Source organism: Haemaphysalis longicornis, unplaced genomic scaffold (assembly GCF_048455015.1).
Source record: "Haemaphysalis longicornis isolate Haplotype H1 unplaced genomic scaffold, Haemaphysalis longicornis Haplotype H1 scaffold_10, whole genome shotgun sequence".
Lineage (NCBI taxonomy): Eukaryota > Metazoa > Arthropoda > Arachnida > Ixodida > Ixodidae > Haemaphysalis > Haemaphysalis longicornis.
The window spans coordinates 2,265,866-2,287,324 of NW_027526204.1; the positions used below are offsets into that span (position 1 = coordinate 2,265,866).

Consider the following 21,459-nt stretch of genomic DNA (forward strand, 5'->3'; position numbering starts at 1 on the left):
TGCCAAGTTTCACAGAGTTTACTTCTTATGATTTATTTCCCAGCAGACGAGGCATCGTTGGCTGTCAAACAAAACCTGAGGGCGATACGAAACGTGTGATCTTTCAGTTTAAAGGAAAAAAACTGTTCAGCCTTTCATTCACAACTGCACTGGAAATAATCAGCTGCTGACTCACAGCTGCAATTGATATTCTGCGCTACATTTGTAACAGCCGGGTTTCAGCCCTTCTTTTATTGCTGACCAAGCTTGCGCACCACCACGTGGGCCTCTTGCAGCGCCATTTCTAAGTGAATGAGTGAAGCCGCTTTGCAGAAACAGTGGCATTCTTATTTGCAAGAAGAAGCTTGCAAGTGAGGCCCCCTTACAAATTGCCCAAAATTTGATCAAACAGGAATCCCCATCATGTTTTACGATATCAGGGTTCGTACGGGCTTCAAAAGCAAAAATTCAAGGGTTTTTAACTCTTTCAGTACCGCGCCTATCAAAATCGATCAATTTGATCGATACTTTTGGAAGCGCCTTTTCATAGCGTTCTAGGAGTTTCTCGAACAAGTAAAACTGTTCGGAGTTAGATCAAAAAATGTCCTTTCAAAATCAGTTTTGTTTTTATTTTTGCAACGGAAACGTGATTTTTGACACGCTTTTGAATCACCTGGGTGTGGAAAAGGGGCGTGGTCGTCGCGCGTAACGGCTACCAACGAAGAATGCGTGCAACTCGTTATTACTCGGCACCAGCGCTTGTTTTTTGCTATCAGGGCGTGAATGGGGAACTAGCAAATGATTTTCAATCGTCAGGTTCGCGCTCTGACAATAATAATCCCAGAAATCGGCTGAAAATGTCAAGCAGTGCCTGGTTGCAAAGCTACTTTATGATTTTAGGCAGTTTTATTGCCTTTGCACTCGTTCTAAGTACTGTGGTACTTCTACTTACCCCAAGACAATTCGCAAACAGTTTACAACAGTTTCGGTTTCGTTTCTGCATCGCGAAATTCATATTTAGCGCTACTACGCAGTTACCCAACTTCAAGGCTACCTGCCATGGTGCCTGAAGCGTCCGCGACTGATCCTCGAACAAAGCACGGCACTCCTGATTTCCCCCCACCCTAACCTGATTTCTGCGATAAGAACTTCAGATGCAAGTCAAAAGGTCACACCCAGTCGCCAGATAACTGTTCCGCCGAGGACAGTGCTTCAAACCGGCCTTACACTGCCAGCTGTTCGCCTTCCAGTTTCGTTTCCATGCGAGGGTATATCCGGGTGTCTAATGTTGCTGCTTAGTTGAACTGTCTATTCGGACGGAGTCTCTGATAAGTTTTTGTACTGTTTCATTTGAAAAATGTTAGGTGGCGCTGCAATAGGAGAGGCTCGTTCTGCTGATCTTTTTCAGCGCGCAACTGCTACTCGGACAAAGATCGCAGGGCACGATTCTAGCTCATCGTACCTCGTTTTTGCGAGCAAGGCTACAATTGCTAGTAAGAAGATGATAATAAAGCTCAGCTTTATGTTTTGAGAGATTACTGACCGTGAACGACAACAAGCGTCAGCCACGGCGTTCCGTTTTCAACTTCATGCACGTTTTTTTCCGCATCGCGTGCTTGTCCCAAATATTGTGCTCGCTATAAATGCAAAGTTAGCCATTCACAAGATGTTTTTATGTTATGAGGGGGCAAATTGGTGCCTCTGATAATGACAAACCGCCAGATTTATTTCGGAAAACCACCCGAAATTGCACATTTTGAATTGGAGGTTGGGCTTCACCGCATGACACGAGCACCGTGCATGCGGACATTTTTTTTTTTATATCTGACAAACTTTTCCGCGGAAGTCGACATTTTTTCTAGGGCGTGTTTTTGGAATGTTTTCCTACAAAATGCATATTCTGATTTTTTCCTACTACCGGTGGTTTGATATACACAACTCCTTTTTTTTCATTTTTTTTCAACTTGACAAAAATTTTGGTTTTGATATTTTTTTTTACAACTATGATATATAAAAACCTTTAAAAAACTGGTATTATTGGAAATGGCATTAAATAATATGCCTTTTGTGCTCCTGCAATTAGTGCCTAACCAATTTTTTAGCAGGAAAAAAAATGTGTTCTTCGACCCCTAAAATTAGTCAATTTTCCGGCGGTAGTGAAAGAGTTAAGGACTTTCAAGGACCAGAAAACACATTTTCAAGGTCCCCATCTTATGTTTTATCTGGGATTATTTATAACTATTTCAACGAAATGCAAAATTTTGATATTGCCTAGTACCTAAGAACATTATTGCACATTTAGATAAGAGCTATGGGTTCATGAATGCTCCCCCAGCTTTATTTTTTTTTTCATAGTTTATATTTAGAGGTTTTTCCTTTTTCTTGGTGTTTTGCTGAGGCTGTTTGATTTCAAAACTTAGTTAATGTTGCCTGCATCTCCTGCTTTGTCAGCAAGAGTATCAGCTGAAATTAGCTCAGCAAGTGTTGCTGCAAGGCTGGATGAACTGTGTACACGTCCACCATTTGCACGTAAAAGCAAACGCAGATGGAGCGTATGAGGCACAGCAAACATGCAATGAAAGGCCGTCCACAGAATAGATGGAACATGCAAGATAGAGAACAGAAGCCGGCTTTCACGGGATTGTATCGTGACATGAATTCTATTGAGGAGTGCTGCTCCCAATGTTGCTTCGTAATAATGAGAATCCACAACTCGTAATTTCACGCAATACACTGAAACTTGATTGTTACAATGTTTCTGTACATTTTTAAAACCTAAAATTCACGACAAACACTTTACATTTTTGTGAAAAGATAGGGCCATTGGTTATCTCCAGAAAAATCAAGGGTTTTTAAGGACCCCTTTTAAAAATTCCAGGACTTTCCAGGCCTTGAAATTTACACTTCTAAATTCAAGGGTTTTTTTTAGGTTAGGTTTTCAAGGACCTGTGCGAACCTTGGATATTTATATTCTTAGAAAGCTGTGCACAGGGTTGAAAAGACAACAGCTAAGTAACAGTGAAACGTAAAACCCTAGCCGAGCCCCAGCATCATTGCCACCTTCGTCCCCTTCTAGCTCCTCGATGAGCACCCCAGTGTTTGGTGGGCCCCTGCAGTGTTGAACAGTCCATCTTCCCAGTACATGACTGGCACACATCCCAGCACATACCGGTTTGGCTCAGTACATAGTTCAACAGCTCTGGCACAACACAGCTCCAGTAACAGTGTATATACACATCCTCATACTAACGAGTTTTGCCGCAATACATAGTAGAACACGTCCCAATGAAGTCGATTGCGCAGCTCAAAAAGATCGACACTTGGGCAAGTTGGTGTTGGTTAATCATCTTGAAGAGCCTAGTGGATAGAGGCGGACGTGACGGAGAGACGCTTCCACACGGCAGCTTCCTGTCGTCTTTTTCCCCTCGTGTCTGCTACCCTGCCGCCGTTCAGGATGCCCAATAAAGGGCAGCCTTTTGGCGCCCGCAACGCCAGCAGCCCCTGCTCCTCACCCGGGCGAGGGCGTCGAAGAGCGCCTGCACCAGGGCCAGGTCGGCCAGGCGGGGGAGCTTGCGCGTCAGGTGGCCCAGGGTGCCACACGCCAGCACCCGCACACGGCCGCCCACCTGCACGAGGGAGACGATGGAACAAAACTTGGTGCTCACCTGGTTGGTGCACACTCAGGGGTGAGACAGCTGAATCACATTTGGGGGCACTTTTTGGAGCAGAAGAGCCTTCATTTGGAGCAGTTGTCACCTTAGGAGCCTAAAAACTCAAATTTGTGGCAACTCGGGGGGGGGGGGGGGCGAGAGGGGAGTGCACTTTTTAATCGGAAATTTTTTTTTCTACCACAGGATCACAAGGTACAAACTGTACTACTTTTTTACAAACCATTTTTAAATTTTCGGGCATTATGCATGGTAGCGTGGAGTGCTGTTGCAAATATCGAATTGAAAAACTAAGCAATCGTAAGGCATTTTTAGTATCATGTGAATGCCAAAATCATTATTTTTGTAATTTCAGACTCGACTTTACCCACAAGTGTACAGCCACGGCAAAAGTTTCGAAAAACGAGGTGACAGTAGTCGCACCCTACCAGCCCTCCCATTTCAATCCCCAGGGTACATGATCACTACGATCATAATTTTAGTAACGTTGGTATGTTTAGCCACGTCCCTTTTGGCATTAAATTTCACTTCAGGTAGATGAACCATTATTACTACCGTGCAATATTAGCCCGTCTTGCTATAGGACACTGCTTGAACATTTTGCGGCGATGTGCCGCCACTTCTGCAGTGTCGATCGTCCCATTCCCGCCGCTCGCAAGCCCTCTGTCAAAGGCAGTAATAACTCAGCGTTTTATAACACCGCAATGGGTCCGAAATTTCACTTCAAGCCCACACCGCGCCTCACAGTCAAGGCCGAAACACAGCGAATTCGCAGGTACCAGGCCGTTTTTGATGAACTCCTGTCTTTTGAGTCGCACAACTTCCTGCAACAGATCAAATGACTAAATGTAAATCCAGCCACCCCCATAACCAAAATCACAGTAGGAATCGGCGAAGAGCACTGTGCCTGAACCACGAGCAACTGCTTCGCCCGGCAGCCATGTTCTCTAAAAATCTTCACCACACCAAGATGGCAGCGCCCAGTAATGTCGTTCCAGATCCGAAAATTGCCGCTGTTTCATCCATAGAGTTTCATACTAATTAGTATGAAACTCTATGGTTTCATCAACTTGCACAAGTATTTTATCACCTCAGTACACGAGTATTGTTTGTACAGGTCTTTGCAATGGTTTTTGATGGGAAAACTTTAAAAACGCCCACATTATAACATGTCCAACCCCACATTGTGACTTTCGAAAAAACTATCTCGGGGACAATTTTGTGGGGTTTTTTATTTAATGATATGATCGACAAAACCTTTACAAACCGCATTACTTTGAAGGTGCTGGAAAATTATGCCGTCAGCCAGCATTTTTTCCCACTGCAGCTGACGGGAGCGTTAAAATCCTTGGCTCCCAGACTGTTTCGGAGCAGTTTGGTGCAATTTTTGCAATTTTCAAGCTTTTGGAGCAGCCTGGTGCAGGAACACAACTTCGTATCAAAACTGCACAATATGCGCAGCTGTCTCACCCCTGCATACTTGAAGAAAGGAGACAACGTGGTGCAAACCAGATGTGGGCGAACGAGACAAGATACGACAGATACAAGGCGCCTGCATCTGTCGCATCTTCTCTCCTCCGTCCACATCGAGTTTGCACCACGTCTTTTTTCTCTATGCACAAGGGAGACAGCGTCACACACGTAACTGGGGTGCCCTGTGATAGCAATATCCTTACAGGTCACCCACGCTGCTGCTGATGAACAGCCATTCGAAGCAATCTTCGAATCACAAAGGGAGCAAGCTTCAAAAAAAGACACTGGCTGCAGGGTCTTACACATTGCAAGCGCGGTCTTACAAGCAGCAAGCACGGCTTTAACTTCCGTTGTGTTTGTTTTGGAGGATCGTGGCTGCGTTTTTAGCATCTATGAACAGATGCCGCGGAACGTGATAAGAACACCAGCGGGATTGATAAGAATAATAAGAACACCAGGATGATAAGAACACCAGCGTCCCCGTCATGCACGAGATTCCCGAGAACACTTTGTAGAAGTAGGTTCTGCGCAGGTGTTTCTAAAGAAACTGCTTCAAATCTGCCGGCTGGTGCCTGCTGGTGATAACTGAAAATGATCAGGAGGGCAACGAAGCCAGCACCGGTGTTGCCGAAGTGTGAAGCGGGATGTCCGGATTGCTGGACGCCGTTGCCGGATCAACGATCGGTGAGTTTGCGGGTGTGGCTGACGGTGTTGCGACCACGGGAGCATTTGGAAGACCACGTTTCCGACATCGTACCGAGCACAAGTGAAAGCGGGCGCAACGAGGAAAGCAACGTCCATCCTGTGCCCACAACCTCCAAAGCGATGGGCGCACTCACACTAGTCCGAGGCTTCTTCGCAAATGTGTAAGGGTGCGGCCTCTGCTGATCCGACCCCTCATGCAGTGAGGTTCTTCGAGCAGAAGAAGATGCAGGACTATTCCGTGCGAAAGTAAGACAGTTCCACCAATGAAGTGTTTCTATAAATGGCATGTGCTTTTATTAAATCCAATTCATTGGCTTGCTTATATTGAATAAACCCCTATATCAAAATTGATAGGTGTTTTTTTGCGAGTTACGATATAACCGAGTTTGACTGTACAGTGGAATCTCGGTGATACGAATTCAGTTGATACGAATTTCGTTGATACGAATTTTCGAAATGCCCCAGACAAAATGCATTGTGTGCAATGTAAAAAAATTCGGATGATACGTATGCATTTATCACTCCGGTGCGGGTGATACGAACGCGCGAGCAGACGAGTGCGGCGTAAACGGGAGGCGGGAGTGTTGGTGTGGCCGTGCGGCCTTGGTTGTGTGCGGGCACAAAAGCATTAGTCCTCCCCCGTTGATGGTAGTCCTCCTCGTGGGGAGGTGCTGTTCCGAACGAACCGAACGTTTCGCCCTCTCAACGCCTGTTCTTTCTCCCTCCCTTCTTTTACCTCCCACTGCAACCTCTCCACTCTGTACCTTCCGCTTCCGCTGGCTGCAGCTCGGGTGCCTCTAGCTTCCTTTTTTTTTTGTATTATACTTCTTGAATAAACCGCGGCAATCAAGCGTTCCCTCATTTCTGACGGCGAATGCCCTCGCCATTTTGCCTTCTCCGCATCCCTCGCTTGCATCTATGCGCCGCGCTCTACCTATCCTGTTGTCGCCTTGCCGTGTTGCCTGCGCCACTTGCGCGTCGATTATGTTCAAGCGTGAACCGTATGGTGCGTTTTCTGCTCACGAAAACACACCGCAGGCGCGCTGACGCCTCCGCGAATACCACCCGCATGCTGCGCCAGGGTTCGCACAGGCTTCAAAAGCAAAAATTCAAGGGTTTTCAAGGACTTTCAAGGACCAGAAAACACATTTTCAAGGTCCCCATCTAATGTTTTATCTGAGATTATCTATAGCTTTTTCAACACAATACAACAGTTTTTTATTGCACAATACCTAAGCACAATATTGCACATTTAGATAGCCACTAACAGGTGCGTGAATGTTCCCCCAGCTTTATTTTTTATTTCATGGTTGGTATTTAGAGGGGGTTTTTTTTCGTGTTGTTTTGCTCAGGCTGTTTGATTTCAAAACTTCGTTAATGTTGCCTGCATGTCCTGCTTTGTCAGCAAGAGTATCAGTTGAAACTGAATCAGCAAGTGTTGCTCTAAGGCAGGACGAACTATGCACACGTCCACCATTTGCACGTAAAAGCAAACACAGATGAGGCACAGCAAACATGCAATGAGCAAACGTCCACAGACTTGGAAGATGCAAGATAGAGAACAGAAGCTGGCTTTCACTGGATTGTATTGTGACATGAATTCTATTGAGGAGTGCTGCTCCCAATGTTGCTTCGTAATAATGAGAATCCTCAAACCTTTTTGAAATTTCAAGAAATACACTGAAGCTTGATTGCTACAATGTTTCTTTAGATTTGTTAACACCTAAAATCCACGACAAACGCTTTAAATTCTTGAGAAAAGACAGGGCCATTGATTCTCTCCATAAAAATCAAGGATATTCAAGGACCCTTTAAAAATTCCAGGACTTTCCAGGCCTTGAAATTGACACTTCTGAATTCAAGGGTTTTCAAGGTTTTCAAGGACCTGTGCGAACCCTGTGCACGCGGCGGCAACATGGCGGCGTCACCGGCCGCGAAGTGGTGCGGGTAGCCCGACCGACCACTTCTGATCGCTCTTTAAGATGCCACTTAGGAAACAAATGAAGTCACTTGTACAGTAAAGGAGCTGATAATGCGGGCGAAAACGACACTACAAAGCATTGTCCGTGCTGCGGTTAGGGAAAGCGCCGATCAAATATCCGCCACCATGGTAAGCCTAAACATCTCCGGCGGGGCCAGCGGGCCGTCCGGAGCGCTTTCAAACTGCCGCCGTGAAAAGCGCGGCTCCCCAATGGAGCAAGTCGGCAGGCTACCCCCACTGCCGCGCGCGTCGCGCATCATTTTCCAAGCGAGGTAGAATATGACGCAGGGGCGAAATCGTCGACGTAGGCGTGAAAATAACGCACGCGCAACGCCAACGCGCACGAATTGCATGCGGTTCACACTTCAGTTGGTGGGCGTGCGTCGCGTCGGCGATGAGCGCGTGTTCTTTTGAAATTGACGCCCGTGTCGACGATTTCACCCCTGTGTCGCCTGTGCCAGATTCTACCTCGCTCAGAAAATGATGCGCAGCAGTGGGAGGAGTATGCCGACTTGCGCCAATGGGAAAGCGCGCTCTTGACGGCGGCAGTTTGAAAGCGCGCGCAGCAGCTGGCTGGGCCACCTCCACAACGGATATTTGGCGCGGATATTTTATAGTGCAGTTTTCTCCAACACTGTCAGCTCCTTTTTGCCGCATGAGCAAGTTAGTTTACATCTTGAGCTGCGTTTTAACAAAAGGTTAGAAGCGGTCACTGAAGCTACCTCCTGCACCTCTTCACGGCAAGAGCCGACGCCATGTTGCCGCCGCCTGCCGCATGCGCGGCACATTTCCATTTTTTCTCATTTTCTGATGATACGAATTTTCGGGTGATACGAATATTTTTGCCGCCCCTTGAGATTCGTATGACCGGGATTCCACTGTATATACTGTATTTACTCGCATAATCCTCGCACTTTTTTTTCAGAAAAGTCAATGCAAAGTTAGGGGTGCGAGAATTATGCGGGAAAAAAAAAATCCGGTGCACAGTGTTGCCAATTTGCCTTATGGCAATCCCGCTAAATGTAGCGGTCGTTTTTTGTATAGGTAAGCTCAGTGTTGCCAACAGCAGCTATTTCTTTTTATTTTATTATTTACAACGTAAACAGTCTCCCGTCGATCAGCGATCATGTTGCCGCCTTTGCTTTCTGGCGCGCGCCCTATCTCGTCGTAGTATGTGCGTGCCCTACTCCAGTAACGCACGTTGAAGTCGGTGACGCCGAAGTGCCTGCCTGCGGCACGGTTGCCGTGTTCGATCGCGTACTCTTTCGCTTTCAATTTGAAAGCGGCAGTGTAGCTGGCGTTCCTCCCCATGGCGAAGCGGCACCAAGCACAAAACAGTTAGATCAAAAAGTTCTCAAAACGGCAGCGAGCTATCCACCACTGACGCGAGTGACTCACTGACTGCTGCCGCTCAACGGCGGGACCACGACGGCGACACGACGCGACACGACGACACGACAGCGGGCTGCGCGAACACCGTCTAATTGCGCGCGCGCGAAACATGCGCGAAACCGGCTCAAGTACAGTGTGAGTAGCGTGTTAGGGCGCCTGTTAGGGAGTAGCCATGCGGGTTGTTAGGGCGCCTGGATGGCCTTGGATACACAGCGCTCTCCGCCGAACGGAGAGGCGGCGGATGAGGGCGCGCGTTTGAGAGCGCGTGCACTATGCAGGTTTCGCGAGCAGGCAACTTTCGGTGCTGCAAAGTTGGGGGTGCGAGGATTATGCGAGGAAGCAAAAAATCCCAAGTTTTGGTGGCTCACATTAGGGGTGCGAGGATTACGCGAGTGCGAGGATTACGCGAGTAAATACGGTAAGTGCAGCCACAAAAGTTTGCAAACCTAACATCCAGTGACTTTGAATACGCAGAGCAGCCGCGTAACACAAGCCTCAACGGCAGCGGCGCGTCTGATTGAGTTGGTGGTATACCGTATTTACTCGCGTAATGAACCCTCTCCCCACTTTTCTTCTTGAGTATCTACTTTTTTGTCACTTTGAATAGAAAATGCAGCGAGAATATGCTTTTATCTCAGCATAGTTGCTGATGCCACAAACGATCGCAGCAATTTCATAGCAGCAACTTCAGTACGCACAGAAATGCTAGAAACGCATTCCAACAAAAAGAAATCTCAATGGTAGCCGGAGACATGAGCGCCAATGCCGTGGCTCAATTTAACAATTGCGCGCTTGCGTAGCGCCACCTGATGAACACAAAACAGACCTTCTTGCGCCATGAAAACGTTGCGGTGTGCAACGTTTGCAACCGGCTAATTCTAGCGGCGTGCGAAAAAAGCACTAAACGTACTCTGCCCACTCCTCTGCTCTTGCTGTTCCGCGATGTCACCATAACGCTCTGTGGTTTTGTTGTTCAGCTGTGTTCCTACCTTTCTTCGTGCTCGTGGAGCGCGCCGTACGTTGGGCTAGTGCGTGAGCTACACAGCCAATTTTAAACTGCTGGTAGTGGAGCATGCGTTGATGCACATGGAAACCACGAGGCTGGGTGGCACCTCAGTGTTGACCCAGTGCGTGCGAGACGTTTTTGGGCGATGAACAGAGATGCCCGTGTGTTTCGTGGCCCCAAAGAAGAGAAGTTTCTCAGTGTGGGAAAAAAAAAGTGTTGCAGAAGGTGGTGCACTGCGGGCCGACAACGAATATGAAGCCGCAAGCGACTCGAGGACAGCTCCATGGCAAGTCCACCAGCATGTTGGAAATAAAGAAGAAATTTAATTACATAACTACCTACATGTTTCTACGAAAATGGCACGGCTCTGACAGCGGTTCTCTTAGCAACTTTATTGTATAAAATTTCAACCTCTAAAAGTGTTGCAATTTTTTCCCGCATAATGAACCCTCCCCCCAAATTCATGCCGAATTTTCTGGAAAAAAAGTGGGTTCATTACGCGAGTAAATACGGTATAGTCTTACTTTTAGGAGAGGGCAAACTTGACGGGACAAGGAGAAGAGCACAACACAAGCACCTTCCATGGGTCCTGTCATCTTTGAAGAGAGACGCAGAAAAGGGGGTACCTGAGCGGCCGCTTCCTCAGCAGGCACCACCAGGCCCCTGACGACCGCCAGCAGCTGCGGCCCCACCAGGGACAGCTTCTCCTCCGGGTTGCTGCACCAAGCAGGGGGCAAAGGGAGGCCAGTCAAGGGGCCCTGCAACTGGCACACACCGTGCACACGGGTGGAGCGACAGACCCAGGAGGTGGCCACTCGCCCCTTGTACCCTGACTGCCTCTCTCTAGAAATGCCAGCGGTTGGGGGGGAAAAAACAACAAAAAGACATCTGAAAAAAAAAAAAAACAGGCTTTTTAAAAAACCAGGATAACATTGGAAAAAAAAAAGCTTCCCCAGGGAAATTCGATGTGATGCGACCAATTTGCAGCGAAGGAAACACTTTCTGAAATCGATGCCTTGACGTGAAATCATGCGCAGATTTTGAGAGCGGAAGCTCTGCAGGGAATTTTGTGTTGCGGCATGTAACAATTATATTCTTTTCAGTGTTAACGGAAAAATTTATCGCGTCGTGAAGAGATATGAAAAAAAAAACTGTGTAGTGTGGGTACTTATAGCTGTGGAACCTTGATAAACAAACAATGCATACCCATTTCATTGCCCGATACAGTTGAACCTCGATATAACGAACCTTGATTTAACGAAATTTGCGATATAACAAATTTTTTCAAGTCTTTATCAAAATTTTGCTAAATGCATGTATTTTTGTCTCGATTTTACGAAGTAATTTCGTGCGGCACTTCCGATTTAGCGAAGTCACGGCAAGAAAGGAAGAACGAAATTCCGGTCGATGCACGTTTTATTTTGCTTCTCATTGAAAACATTCAGTACTCGCACCAACTCTTAAAAGGCTAAAACGAAAGAAAAGCGGTGAAATCTGCAGTTGACAACAATTAAAAGCGATGAAAGAAGCTGCTCAAACCGCTAGCTGCCGCTAGCAGTCATGAACGGTTTAATAGTGCAGCCACCATTTTAACGTCTCCATCGTTGCCTACACCCGCGCCCTCTATGCTTAGGCTTAGGCCTGCTTAGGCTGCCGAAGCCTACTTTAAGCTTTTTTCCTACACGTCCTTGCTAACAATGCTGCTGCTGTGGGTTGCGCTCGCTGATAACCACATTAATATTTTGCTCGTGCATCGTTAGGTGAGTCTTGTAAGCAGCATGAGCACTCCAAGCGAAAGAAAAGTGTTCCGAACAAGAGCCTGAGAAAGTGTCGGTGAAACCGACGGCCACCGAAGTGATGGATGCCATCGGCGTTCTGCGGAGGCACACAGGCGCACGCGAATGTTTAAGAGCAAGCCTTGTTAGCGCTGTCAGCATACGAGCGTCACGTAAAGCCCAGCCTGGTCAAGAAACGCCAAGCATTGCTTACGGACTTCTTCACTACTTCTTGAACATCGAGTGCTGGTGGCAATAAATTGCCCAATTTGAACGTGGTCATCTTCGTTTCACCAGCGTTCATTAGACAGCTGCGATGCGGAGAAATCGGTTTCTTTAGGGCTCAGCGGGCATAAAAGTAATTGCTTAATTAAATTTGGCCGGAAGATATTTAATGTAAGCTTTCCGCTTTAGTGGGAGCACGTAAGCGCTGCTCCACACAGTGAAGCGGTCCATAACTCACAATCGTGGCCTTATCTCGAGTGTCGTGGTTGCATCACGCGCCCATACTGCAGAGCCTTTGTGCATGAAAAAAGTCTTTCGAAAGTTTCATAGCACCTGTAGAGAAGGGTAGTACAGTGTGGTGGCCAATCCGCCTAACCGTTAGTGTACCGCTTGCCGAAGAGGATGGGCCAGCAAGAAAGAAGAAAAGGGGAGAAGAAAAGGGAGGAGCTCGGAAGCGGTCGGGAAAGGCGACAGCAGGACGGCGCCCTCGCGGTGTAGGCCCGAGGTCCGTCACCGGCGCTTCCTTCCAGTTTCCCTCCGTCGCGGTGTAGGCCGGACGACAGCCCTGGACGCCGCCGGGAGAAGCCGAGGTCCGTCCCAAGAGTGAGCGGTGTGCCGGTGACGCGGAGCGCGGGCAGCGAGGCCTCGTTTCGGGCCCAGGCTATTTCCTCCCGCTGCTAGTCATCGGCACCACCACAATCTCCGCCGTGGAACAAACTTCTCGGCGCACACGTCTTGTACTGCTGACAGACTACCACCTCGCGTCAACTCACCGAAGTCGTTGGCCTGTCCGCGTTCCATCCACCGTGCCAGCCCCAGCGGACTGTAGTGGGCCAGTTCCTCACCAGTGTTGTAAATATGGTCTTCCGCCTTTCGTACCTGCCCGTTTGCATGGCCTGTTGAATATAACGCGGGTGTTTGTGTAGACAGTAGTCCGGCTCATTGCTCTGCACGCGGTCCGGCCCAACATTCATGACAGCACCCTTCCGCTGTTGGCCCGCCGCACCCCTCAACGCCGCGCCTAAGCCTACCTCTGAACGGACGAAAAGGCATAACTTCGAACCAGCACCTCGCCGAGGTGAAGTTCACGGGGCACAGACGCGGGTTAAATTGACCAACAGCAACGTTTAGCAGGGACCGAAATAAAAAAAAAAAAGTAGAAACCTAGTCTGCTAGCATATTTAATGAGGCGTTGCGGAAAAAGCACCACTTTTACGACGACACATGAACTACCGTCGGCTATCCGAATTCCATTGACTAAGTGTTGAAACTCTTAATTCACACAATTTTCGCGGCCGGTTTTAGTACGAACTTCACTTTAAGTGGAGAGGTAACTACATAGCAGTTGTTTCTGGGCAATGGGCAAGGTTTTGAAACCTCAATAACTGTAAAATTGAAACCTCGATTTTATGAAATTCTCGATTTCACGAAATTTGCACCCCCAAGTAAGACTTCGCTGAATCGAGGTTTAAATGTATTAACAAATAGGGAAAACATGCAGTCACGGTTTCACCGAGGTTTTCCTCCTCAACCCGTAAAGTGACATTTTGGTAAGAAGACAATCACAGTTCCCCCTCGCCTGCACACCATGTCAGCATACAGAGGGCTCACAAATGGTCACATAAAGCTACAGCATCGGCGCCATGATGAAACTCGCCTTGCAACTGAACGGGAGATGCCTGGTCTCCGATATGACTGATCAACATGGTTCAACTTTCAGTCACCAACGCGGGCGAGTGGCGCATGCAGAAGTAACCATGCATAAAGTAAAGTGGGTATTTGCAAACTGTTTACACTGCTTCGCACGAGTCAAAACTGCCGCGTTTCATGTAGCCCGTAATGTGAGTTGCATGAAGGTGAAACTTGTGACCCGACGAGATAAATGACCGAAAGCTTAAAATGAGAACTTACTACATAAACATGTTTATCGAAGGAAATTCGATTAGTCGGTACTTAAAACCCATCCATCATTTACTCATCAAGCACAAAAATAACTAGCGAGAGGCAGTGATGCAGCGCCGAGTCACCGAGTCCCACCATCACGCAGTTCGATTGCTTTCCTGTTTCCTCCAACAAACAATGCTGTTAAAGTTTTCATTGACTGGATATGCTCCTTTGGTTTACTGCAGAAACGTGCAGCAGTAAGTTGACGATTAAAGCTCTGGGTTGATATACGAGAACCCACTCAGGGTAGTGGGTTACAAATGCGAAGTGACTTTTATGCCGCAGTTTTCTGCCACGCATGCTTCTCACTTGGGTAACGTGGTGGGAAAAGTGTCCGACTTCAATGCAGGCTGGCCGTAACATTGCACTGGCCCAATGGCAGCAACTTCAAATCGCCCACGGGGCACTTTTTTTTTTTTTTTTGCTTGAACGGTTTTGTGCCATTTGATACAAAAAAAGAATGATTCCAATGAGAATTCGGCAAAACAACATAAACTTCAGCAGGGAAACGGGCCACAAATCATACAAACTGCCAATGTACGATTTGTAGCCCGTTTTGATACAAAGTTCTGATACAATGGTTGCCAGACAACTGAAGCAGTTGCGACACCGGTCACATCGATAGAAATCTGTTTGCTATTGCCACGATGACATGGTATACGGGGGCTCACGTTTTTAGCAAGCGGCTGCACGGCTTTGTGAGCGAGGGGATCGGCCTGGTTGCTCTGTGTTCTTCTTCTTCTTCTCTCTTCTGGCCTGCGGCTGCTGGCTGTTCTGATCGCCGCTCTTCCATCATTAAAACCCCCCTTCCACCTGGACTCGGCTTTGTGACGTGACACTATGAACAAAGGATGCATTATTTTTTAAATACTGGGTTTGCTGTTGTACAAAAAAATATACACAAAAAGCGTTTAACTTTTGAATGTTCTTAGTGTCACTGCTACTTGCGCTCACGACCGACAATGCACACATGGTCGCTTGCGTTGAGCCTCAAAATGAGAATTTCAAAGGCATCCCCTAAATTCCAGAAGCAATAAATTGTGAAAATACTTGGGATTTATGTCCCTAAAAGGTTGTTCAAGCAGATAAAATTAGGCTAAGACCAATGCATTTGCTGAGCCAAACAAAAGCGGGCAGACGCATCTTGCAGAAAATCGGCTGGAAGGCGACGCTATCTGAGGACAGAATGGCTGGAAGCCATCAAATCCAAGCCCATCCCCCTTAAGAACACGAACCCAGCGTACCATGGCGGCAGGCGGGAGGCCAACAGGCTTCTGGCAAAAGAAGAAGGGGGCTATCTTCACGGTGACAACCACGAAAGAGCTGCTCACGTGTGCATCCGCTGTAGTTCAGAGCATTGAAGAGGCAGAGGAGCTGGCCATTGCACAAGACCAAGGTGGTCACGGATTCCCAGCAAGCCTACAGAAGCTTCCAGTGCGGCTGGGTGTCCCGCTTGGCCCTCCGAGTGCTCAAGGAGAAAAAACCTCCAAAGGAGTGTGGGTACCGGCCCACTCTGCGATGGAGGGTAACGAGTTTGCCCACCAGCAGGCCCGAGCACCGACTCACCGGGCCACGTCCGCAGTAGAGGCAAAAAACCAACCAGTGCTTACCGACAGGGAAATAACCACTCATTACAGGCACGACAGCAGGACGCTACCAGCACCACACGCAGCACTCACGAAGGAACAGCAAACTATATCCCGGCAAATGCAGACAGAGTCCTTCCCACACCCCCAAACCAATTCGAAGAAGCTTGCCCAATCTGTAAAAAACTAGGCACTCTCCAGCACATGATAGGAGAGTGCAGGTTTAGCCCGAAGCACCCGCCCCACCAACCCCACTCTGCCCTTTAACGAGAGATGGAGGACCTTGCTGACCAGTCCCGCCCTGGAGGATCAGCTACTACTGGTCACCAGGGGCCAGGCGGCGAGAGCAGCATATGGATTCCCGTGAACAGGCAACCACCCCCGGGGTCCAGTGTGGAGTTCGCAACGAACGACTCTCTCTCTCTCTCTCTTCACGACCCCTTTTACTCTTTCGTTACCACGCCTATTCAAATCGATCACCAGTGATCAATGCCTAATATTGCCTATTTCGACATGTTGTAGTCATTTCTCGTACACCTAATGCGGCCAGTGGTTAATCTAGGCACTGCAATTTTAGAATCAGTTTAAATTGTCCCTCTCCGGCAACACTGAGATTTTTGACGGCATTTTTTGCGAGCTGAGGTACGTATGTTTTTGAGGAAGGGGGTGTGGCTGCTGCACTTGACAAAAAAGAATGCAAATCGTGGTTAGGCTGCATTACCATAATATTTTTTTGTCAAAAGCTCCTGGCAAGTCAAGTACCAAATAATGTTGTCAGCTTTGTAATCTGATAGCATTGAGAGGTGATAATTACTTGAAAATGGCACCACCTATTCACTGGTGATCTTTGGTTTTTGGAGAAAGGGCAGCTTTATTCTGCCAAAGCTTATTTCTGATGGTCCCCTGCATGTCTAGCAAGTGTGCCTCGCGTTTTCAGCCAGTTTCCAGCAGTTTCAGTTTCGTTTTTCCGTTGCGAGATTCATATTTGGCAGTACTACGCAGTTACCCAACTACAAGCTCATTTGCCATGGCGCCTCCGTTTCCTGCTACTGTTCCTCGAAACAAGCATGCCGCTCGTGCTTCCATTTTATCCACGCTTCACTTCTGCGATAACAGCTTCCACTGAAAGTCAAAAGATAACACCAAGTCATCTGCTATCAGTTCAGACGAGGAGGACGCTTCCAATATGCCTTGAACATCGCCAGCTGTTCACCGGCCAGTTTCTGTTTCCTACGAGGGTCTTTCCAGAAGTCTAGTATCGCTTATTAGTAGGACTATCTATTCTGATAAAGTCTCCAACAGCCTTGTAATTGCTTCTTTTTGAAATTGTTAGGTGGCGCTGCAATGTAGTAGGCTTGTAGTGCTGAACTTGCTTCATAGCACGACGGCGGCTTGGTGAAAGCTTACTGGGCATGATTCTAGCACATCGTATCTTATTCATGCAAGCAGGGCTACCATAACGAGTCAGAACATGTTGATAAACCGCAAATGAAAGCTCTGACTGATAAGTGATCATCAGAATGTCAACAAGCATCCACCAAAGAGTTTGGTTTTCAACTCCAAACGGATTTTTTTCACATTGCTTGCTTGCCTTCAATATTGTGCTGGTCATAATCATTAACAAAGAGTTTTTACATCACGTGAAGGTTAATTGTGGCCTTTAATAATGTCAAACAACCAGATTTCTTCTAGAGAACCATCCAAAATAGCAAAATGATGATGATGATGATGATTGCTATTGGTTTTCCCTTTGTAGCAGGGTGATGACGTGTCATCTTACCAAAAAGGACTAATATATGTACCTATGTTTTATACTCTTGATTTAATACTAGCGCTGCTTAGGGCAGGCACAGAAAGCTTATTAGGCACAAAGTAGTTTTTTTGTTCCTGTTACAGGTGGTAACTGTCCTAGGCAATATTCCCCTCTCGGCTTTTCGTCCACCAGCATTCTAATCTTCTTTTCGTCGCCTCGACAGCCTTTAAGTTAACTTCCTCTGTGCTACCCTTAAATCCCAGGGCTTCTGGAAGCCGAATATTTCCCTCATGTAGATTTGGATGGATACCCTCGCATTCCAACACTATGTGCCGCATAATTTCTGTTTCTTTTCCACGGACCACGCAAACACCGTCATTTTGTGAATACTTCCCCACAAAGCTCTTAGCTCGCAAGCAACCTGCTCTAGCCTCAAAACGCAAAGCACTGCTCTGAGAATTATCGTAGAAATTTTCCTTTCTGATGTCCAATTTCTCAGCCCTGCACATCTCTAACGACATTTTAGATTCCATTTTTTCTTTCCATTTATTCGTCCCTATCTGCCTTGCCTCTTTTTTGGTTGCCTTGGCTGTTTTGGATTCTCCACTGTTCTTTCCGTAATTCATCGTTAGCCTTCTAGTCTTCCTTAACCACTGTGTGTCCATGCTTTTCCAAGTATTGGCCGCGAGGCCCACCACTGGAGAGGCAGGCGCTACGATCGTTTGGCCGTTCCTTGTAGGATCACCATTCCTATCTTGCTGCGTAGTTGGCTTGCAGCACGTACTTTGTTTAGGATGCGAGTTCCAAACATAGCTTCGTGTTAATTTCCGTCGTTTGAAGTTATTTCTTGACCTCATCGGGACTTAAAACCGCACCAACAGTGGTACGTTATCCGCAAACAATGTCAGCGTGGTGGTGCATGCGAATGTATGCGACCGAACCCGGTGTATGCGTGAGCTGCGGCTCGTTTCCCCGATCAACAATGTATGTTATGACGATGGCCGAGTTAAGTTTCTAGATTTCCCTTGCTTGTGAGAAATGTATAAAGCAGGAAATCATGAAACGTGTATTGCTCGCAGGAACGCTTCGCACACGCACCCGCTGTGCCTGCCCGCACAGCCGACGGAGCGGCTCGAACCGACGCAGGTCGCGACAGCAAAACTCATCACCGCTTTTCAAAATCACCAAAGTCGTGAAAAAGAAGTCCCAAATTGGTGAAAGTGGAGGTTAGTGTGTTGAAAAATTGTGCTAGGTAGTGTCATCAGCTGTGGTTTTCAAAGCGACGCTAAAATATCTGATTTACGCCCACCGGGCACGGAAGTCGGTCCGGCACCGCCGGCCTGTTCATGCGAGGTGTGGCGAGTGGCCAAAGGTTGGCGATACCTGTGGCAGGCATCTTGATCATCGGTCGCTTAAAATGCAATTACCGCGGATACAGAGTTCCACGTACGAGAACAGTGCGGTGCTAAGTTGTGTTAAGGACTGTCATTCGCAACTGTAACGATAGCGGCGATGAAATATCTGCCGCAACGCTAAGCCTAAAGTTCCCAACATTACGTGCAACTGAAGCCAGCTGCGAGCTGTTGGAGAAGACCCTGTCGTCGCGCGCGCGGGTGTTGCGTTTGGGGGCCCCCAACACTCAGTTCTCCTATTCTAAAACTCCACATCACCCCAAATCATTAAAGACGTGTTTTGCCTCGTACACAGCCTTGCCTCTGTAAGCAGTCGTGAGTTTCGAAATTGATGCTAGAGAAAGGCTGGTTCAATTCCCATGCCGAGATCCTAATGAAGAGTAAATATAGCCATGTCCAAACCCGCTCGAAGGCGCTGAAAACTCGCGTTCATACCATTCATACGTTGTGGACACGTTGTCGTGAAAAGTAAACATAGCCGTGCAGAGTACATGCTACGGCAGTGATTGTTAATCAAATCCGGGCATAACTATAAAAACATTGTAGGGGAAATAGGCACTGCTTAAGCCAAACTGCAGATCACAGCAGCACGTTTAATCATTTGCGGTGAAGCAAACCGATCACCGTTCTCGCGTAGTCATTCATTTACCAGGCAATGCCAGCAGTACGCGCGGTGAGATCACAAGTGAGCGACACGTTTCCTTCGCTGTTACAGGTGTTTCCTAGCACACAGTCTTGTACATGTCTTGTCACAAGTATTTCATAATGAATTTACAGTGTACTTTTCTCAGCTTCATTTGCATCGTCCTTGGCGTCAGCTGGCTGCGTACGAGATGTGGGTTGCGATGGTAGCAACTACATAAACGCGGCGGTGGCGCCGGGAACGAGTGAGTCGCTAATTGCTTGCCCGGATGTTCAGTCTGCAGACCACATTTTTGGGTAATTCACATCGAATCCACAAAAAGGGGGGAGACGGTGGTCACAACAACATACGCACAGGAACTGTGCTGTAGCAGACGAAAACACGACCCGGCGTCCTACCAGTGACGTCCCTCATAGGTGGCGCCACGGTATGTCCTCGAGGCCAATAGGTGCCTAAAAACCTTAGCTGCCCACCTACGTTGATCTATTGCTCTCAACCTCATCTCAAAAGATATTTTGCTCTGTGCTTCTCAAACTTCAAACGACGCCCAGCCCACATCTCCCTGCACTGCTTCGTTTGGACTTAGGCACCATGCGCGCCCAAGTCCAAACGTGGTACCGTTCTCTGGTTCACTTCAAGGCCTGATGGAACACCTGATTTTAAGCAGAGCACTGCATAGTGAAATAAAGACGTGGAACGCGAGGCCCGGAACCATTACTCCTTTCCACATTCCTCTCACCACTTCATATTTGTTATGCCCCCACAGAGCTCTATGCCTCATTACAGCTGCGTTTCGCTTTCCCTTACCGTTAAGTTGCTCCCCGTGAGTTCTTAAGTAGTTATCCCCTTCGTTTATCCACACTCCCAAATATTTATATTCCTTCATTCTGGGTAATTCAGCATGCTGGATAGACACTGGGTCAGTGGTAGTGTCATTGAAAACCAATATTCCCGATTTTTCTTGCCTAAAATTTAACCCAAGGTCGATGGCTCCGTGCCCGCTAATATTTATGAGTCGTTGCGTATTGGTCTGGTTATCAGCTAAAAGAACAATGTCGTCTGCGAACAACAGTCCCGGAATACACTGTTGTACCACTTCGCCTTGAAGCATATGCGTTAGGCTGAACCCTATTTGACTTTCTTCTAGTTTCTTTTTTAACCATGCCATGAAATTGAAATTGAAATAGTGGTTGGGTTTCACCATAAGGCACGGGCGCCACGCGGGCTAACATTTTCTTTCATATCTGACAAATTGTACCGCGCTACTCAACTTTTTTTTTTCTAGGAGGGATTTCCGAAATGTTTACCTGCAAATGTATATTATACATTTTTTTTCTACTACTAGTGGTTTATTATAATAAACTTTTTTTTATTTTCTTCGACACAACAAAAATTTTGAATTCGATAATCTTTTTCGCAGTCATTATTTAAGAAAACATTATTAAAGCTGGTGTCGTTGGAAAGCGCATGGAATCATCTACATTTTATGTCACTGCAATGTGTGCCTAACCAATATCTATAGCACAGAAAAAATGTTTTGTTAGACCCCTCAAAATTGGTGAATTTCCCGCAGCAACGAAAGAGTTAAGTCTCTTCCTTGATTTGAAGGCGAGAGCCAGCGATATCGAAGACTTCACTGCTGCATCATATGTGCGGTGCGGCATGGTGCAGATGCAGAAGACATCCAGATAATTTCTGTTGCATCCTTACATGGTACAGGGTTAGTGCTGTAGTTACCACTCTTTGGCTGCGGCTTTGGCCACTCTGGTTCAAATCCCAATCAATCCCAAATAAGCTTCTACGTGCATTTTTCTTCCTTACCGTACTTACCCGATTCTAACTCGCACTTTATTTCCGAAAAAATAGGCGGGGAAGTCGCATGCGTGTTAGAATCGGATACAAAGCCGAAACTGCCGA

The 21,459-nt window shown here is 47.3% G+C and overlaps 1 protein-coding gene across 4 annotated transcripts in view; it reads right to left on the reverse strand.

Annotated features, from left to right (window-relative positions):
* LOC144158118 (proteasome adapter and scaffold protein ECM29) overlaps positions 1 to 21,459 on the reverse strand; it is a 293,901-nt gene that overhangs the window by 208,711 nt on the left and 63,731 nt on the right. For all 4 annotated transcript variants that reach the window (XM_077688775.1, XM_077688773.1, XM_077688774.1 and 1 more), the window contains exons 8-9: positions 10,831 to 10,921; positions 3,492 to 3,605 (exon numbers count right to left, since the gene is read on the reverse strand). In XM_077688775.1, coding sequence (XP_077544901.1) covers positions 3,492 to 3,605; positions 10,831 to 10,921 — 205 coding nt within the window. The remainder of the gene's footprint in view (positions 1 to 3,491; positions 3,606 to 10,830; positions 10,922 to 21,459) is intronic.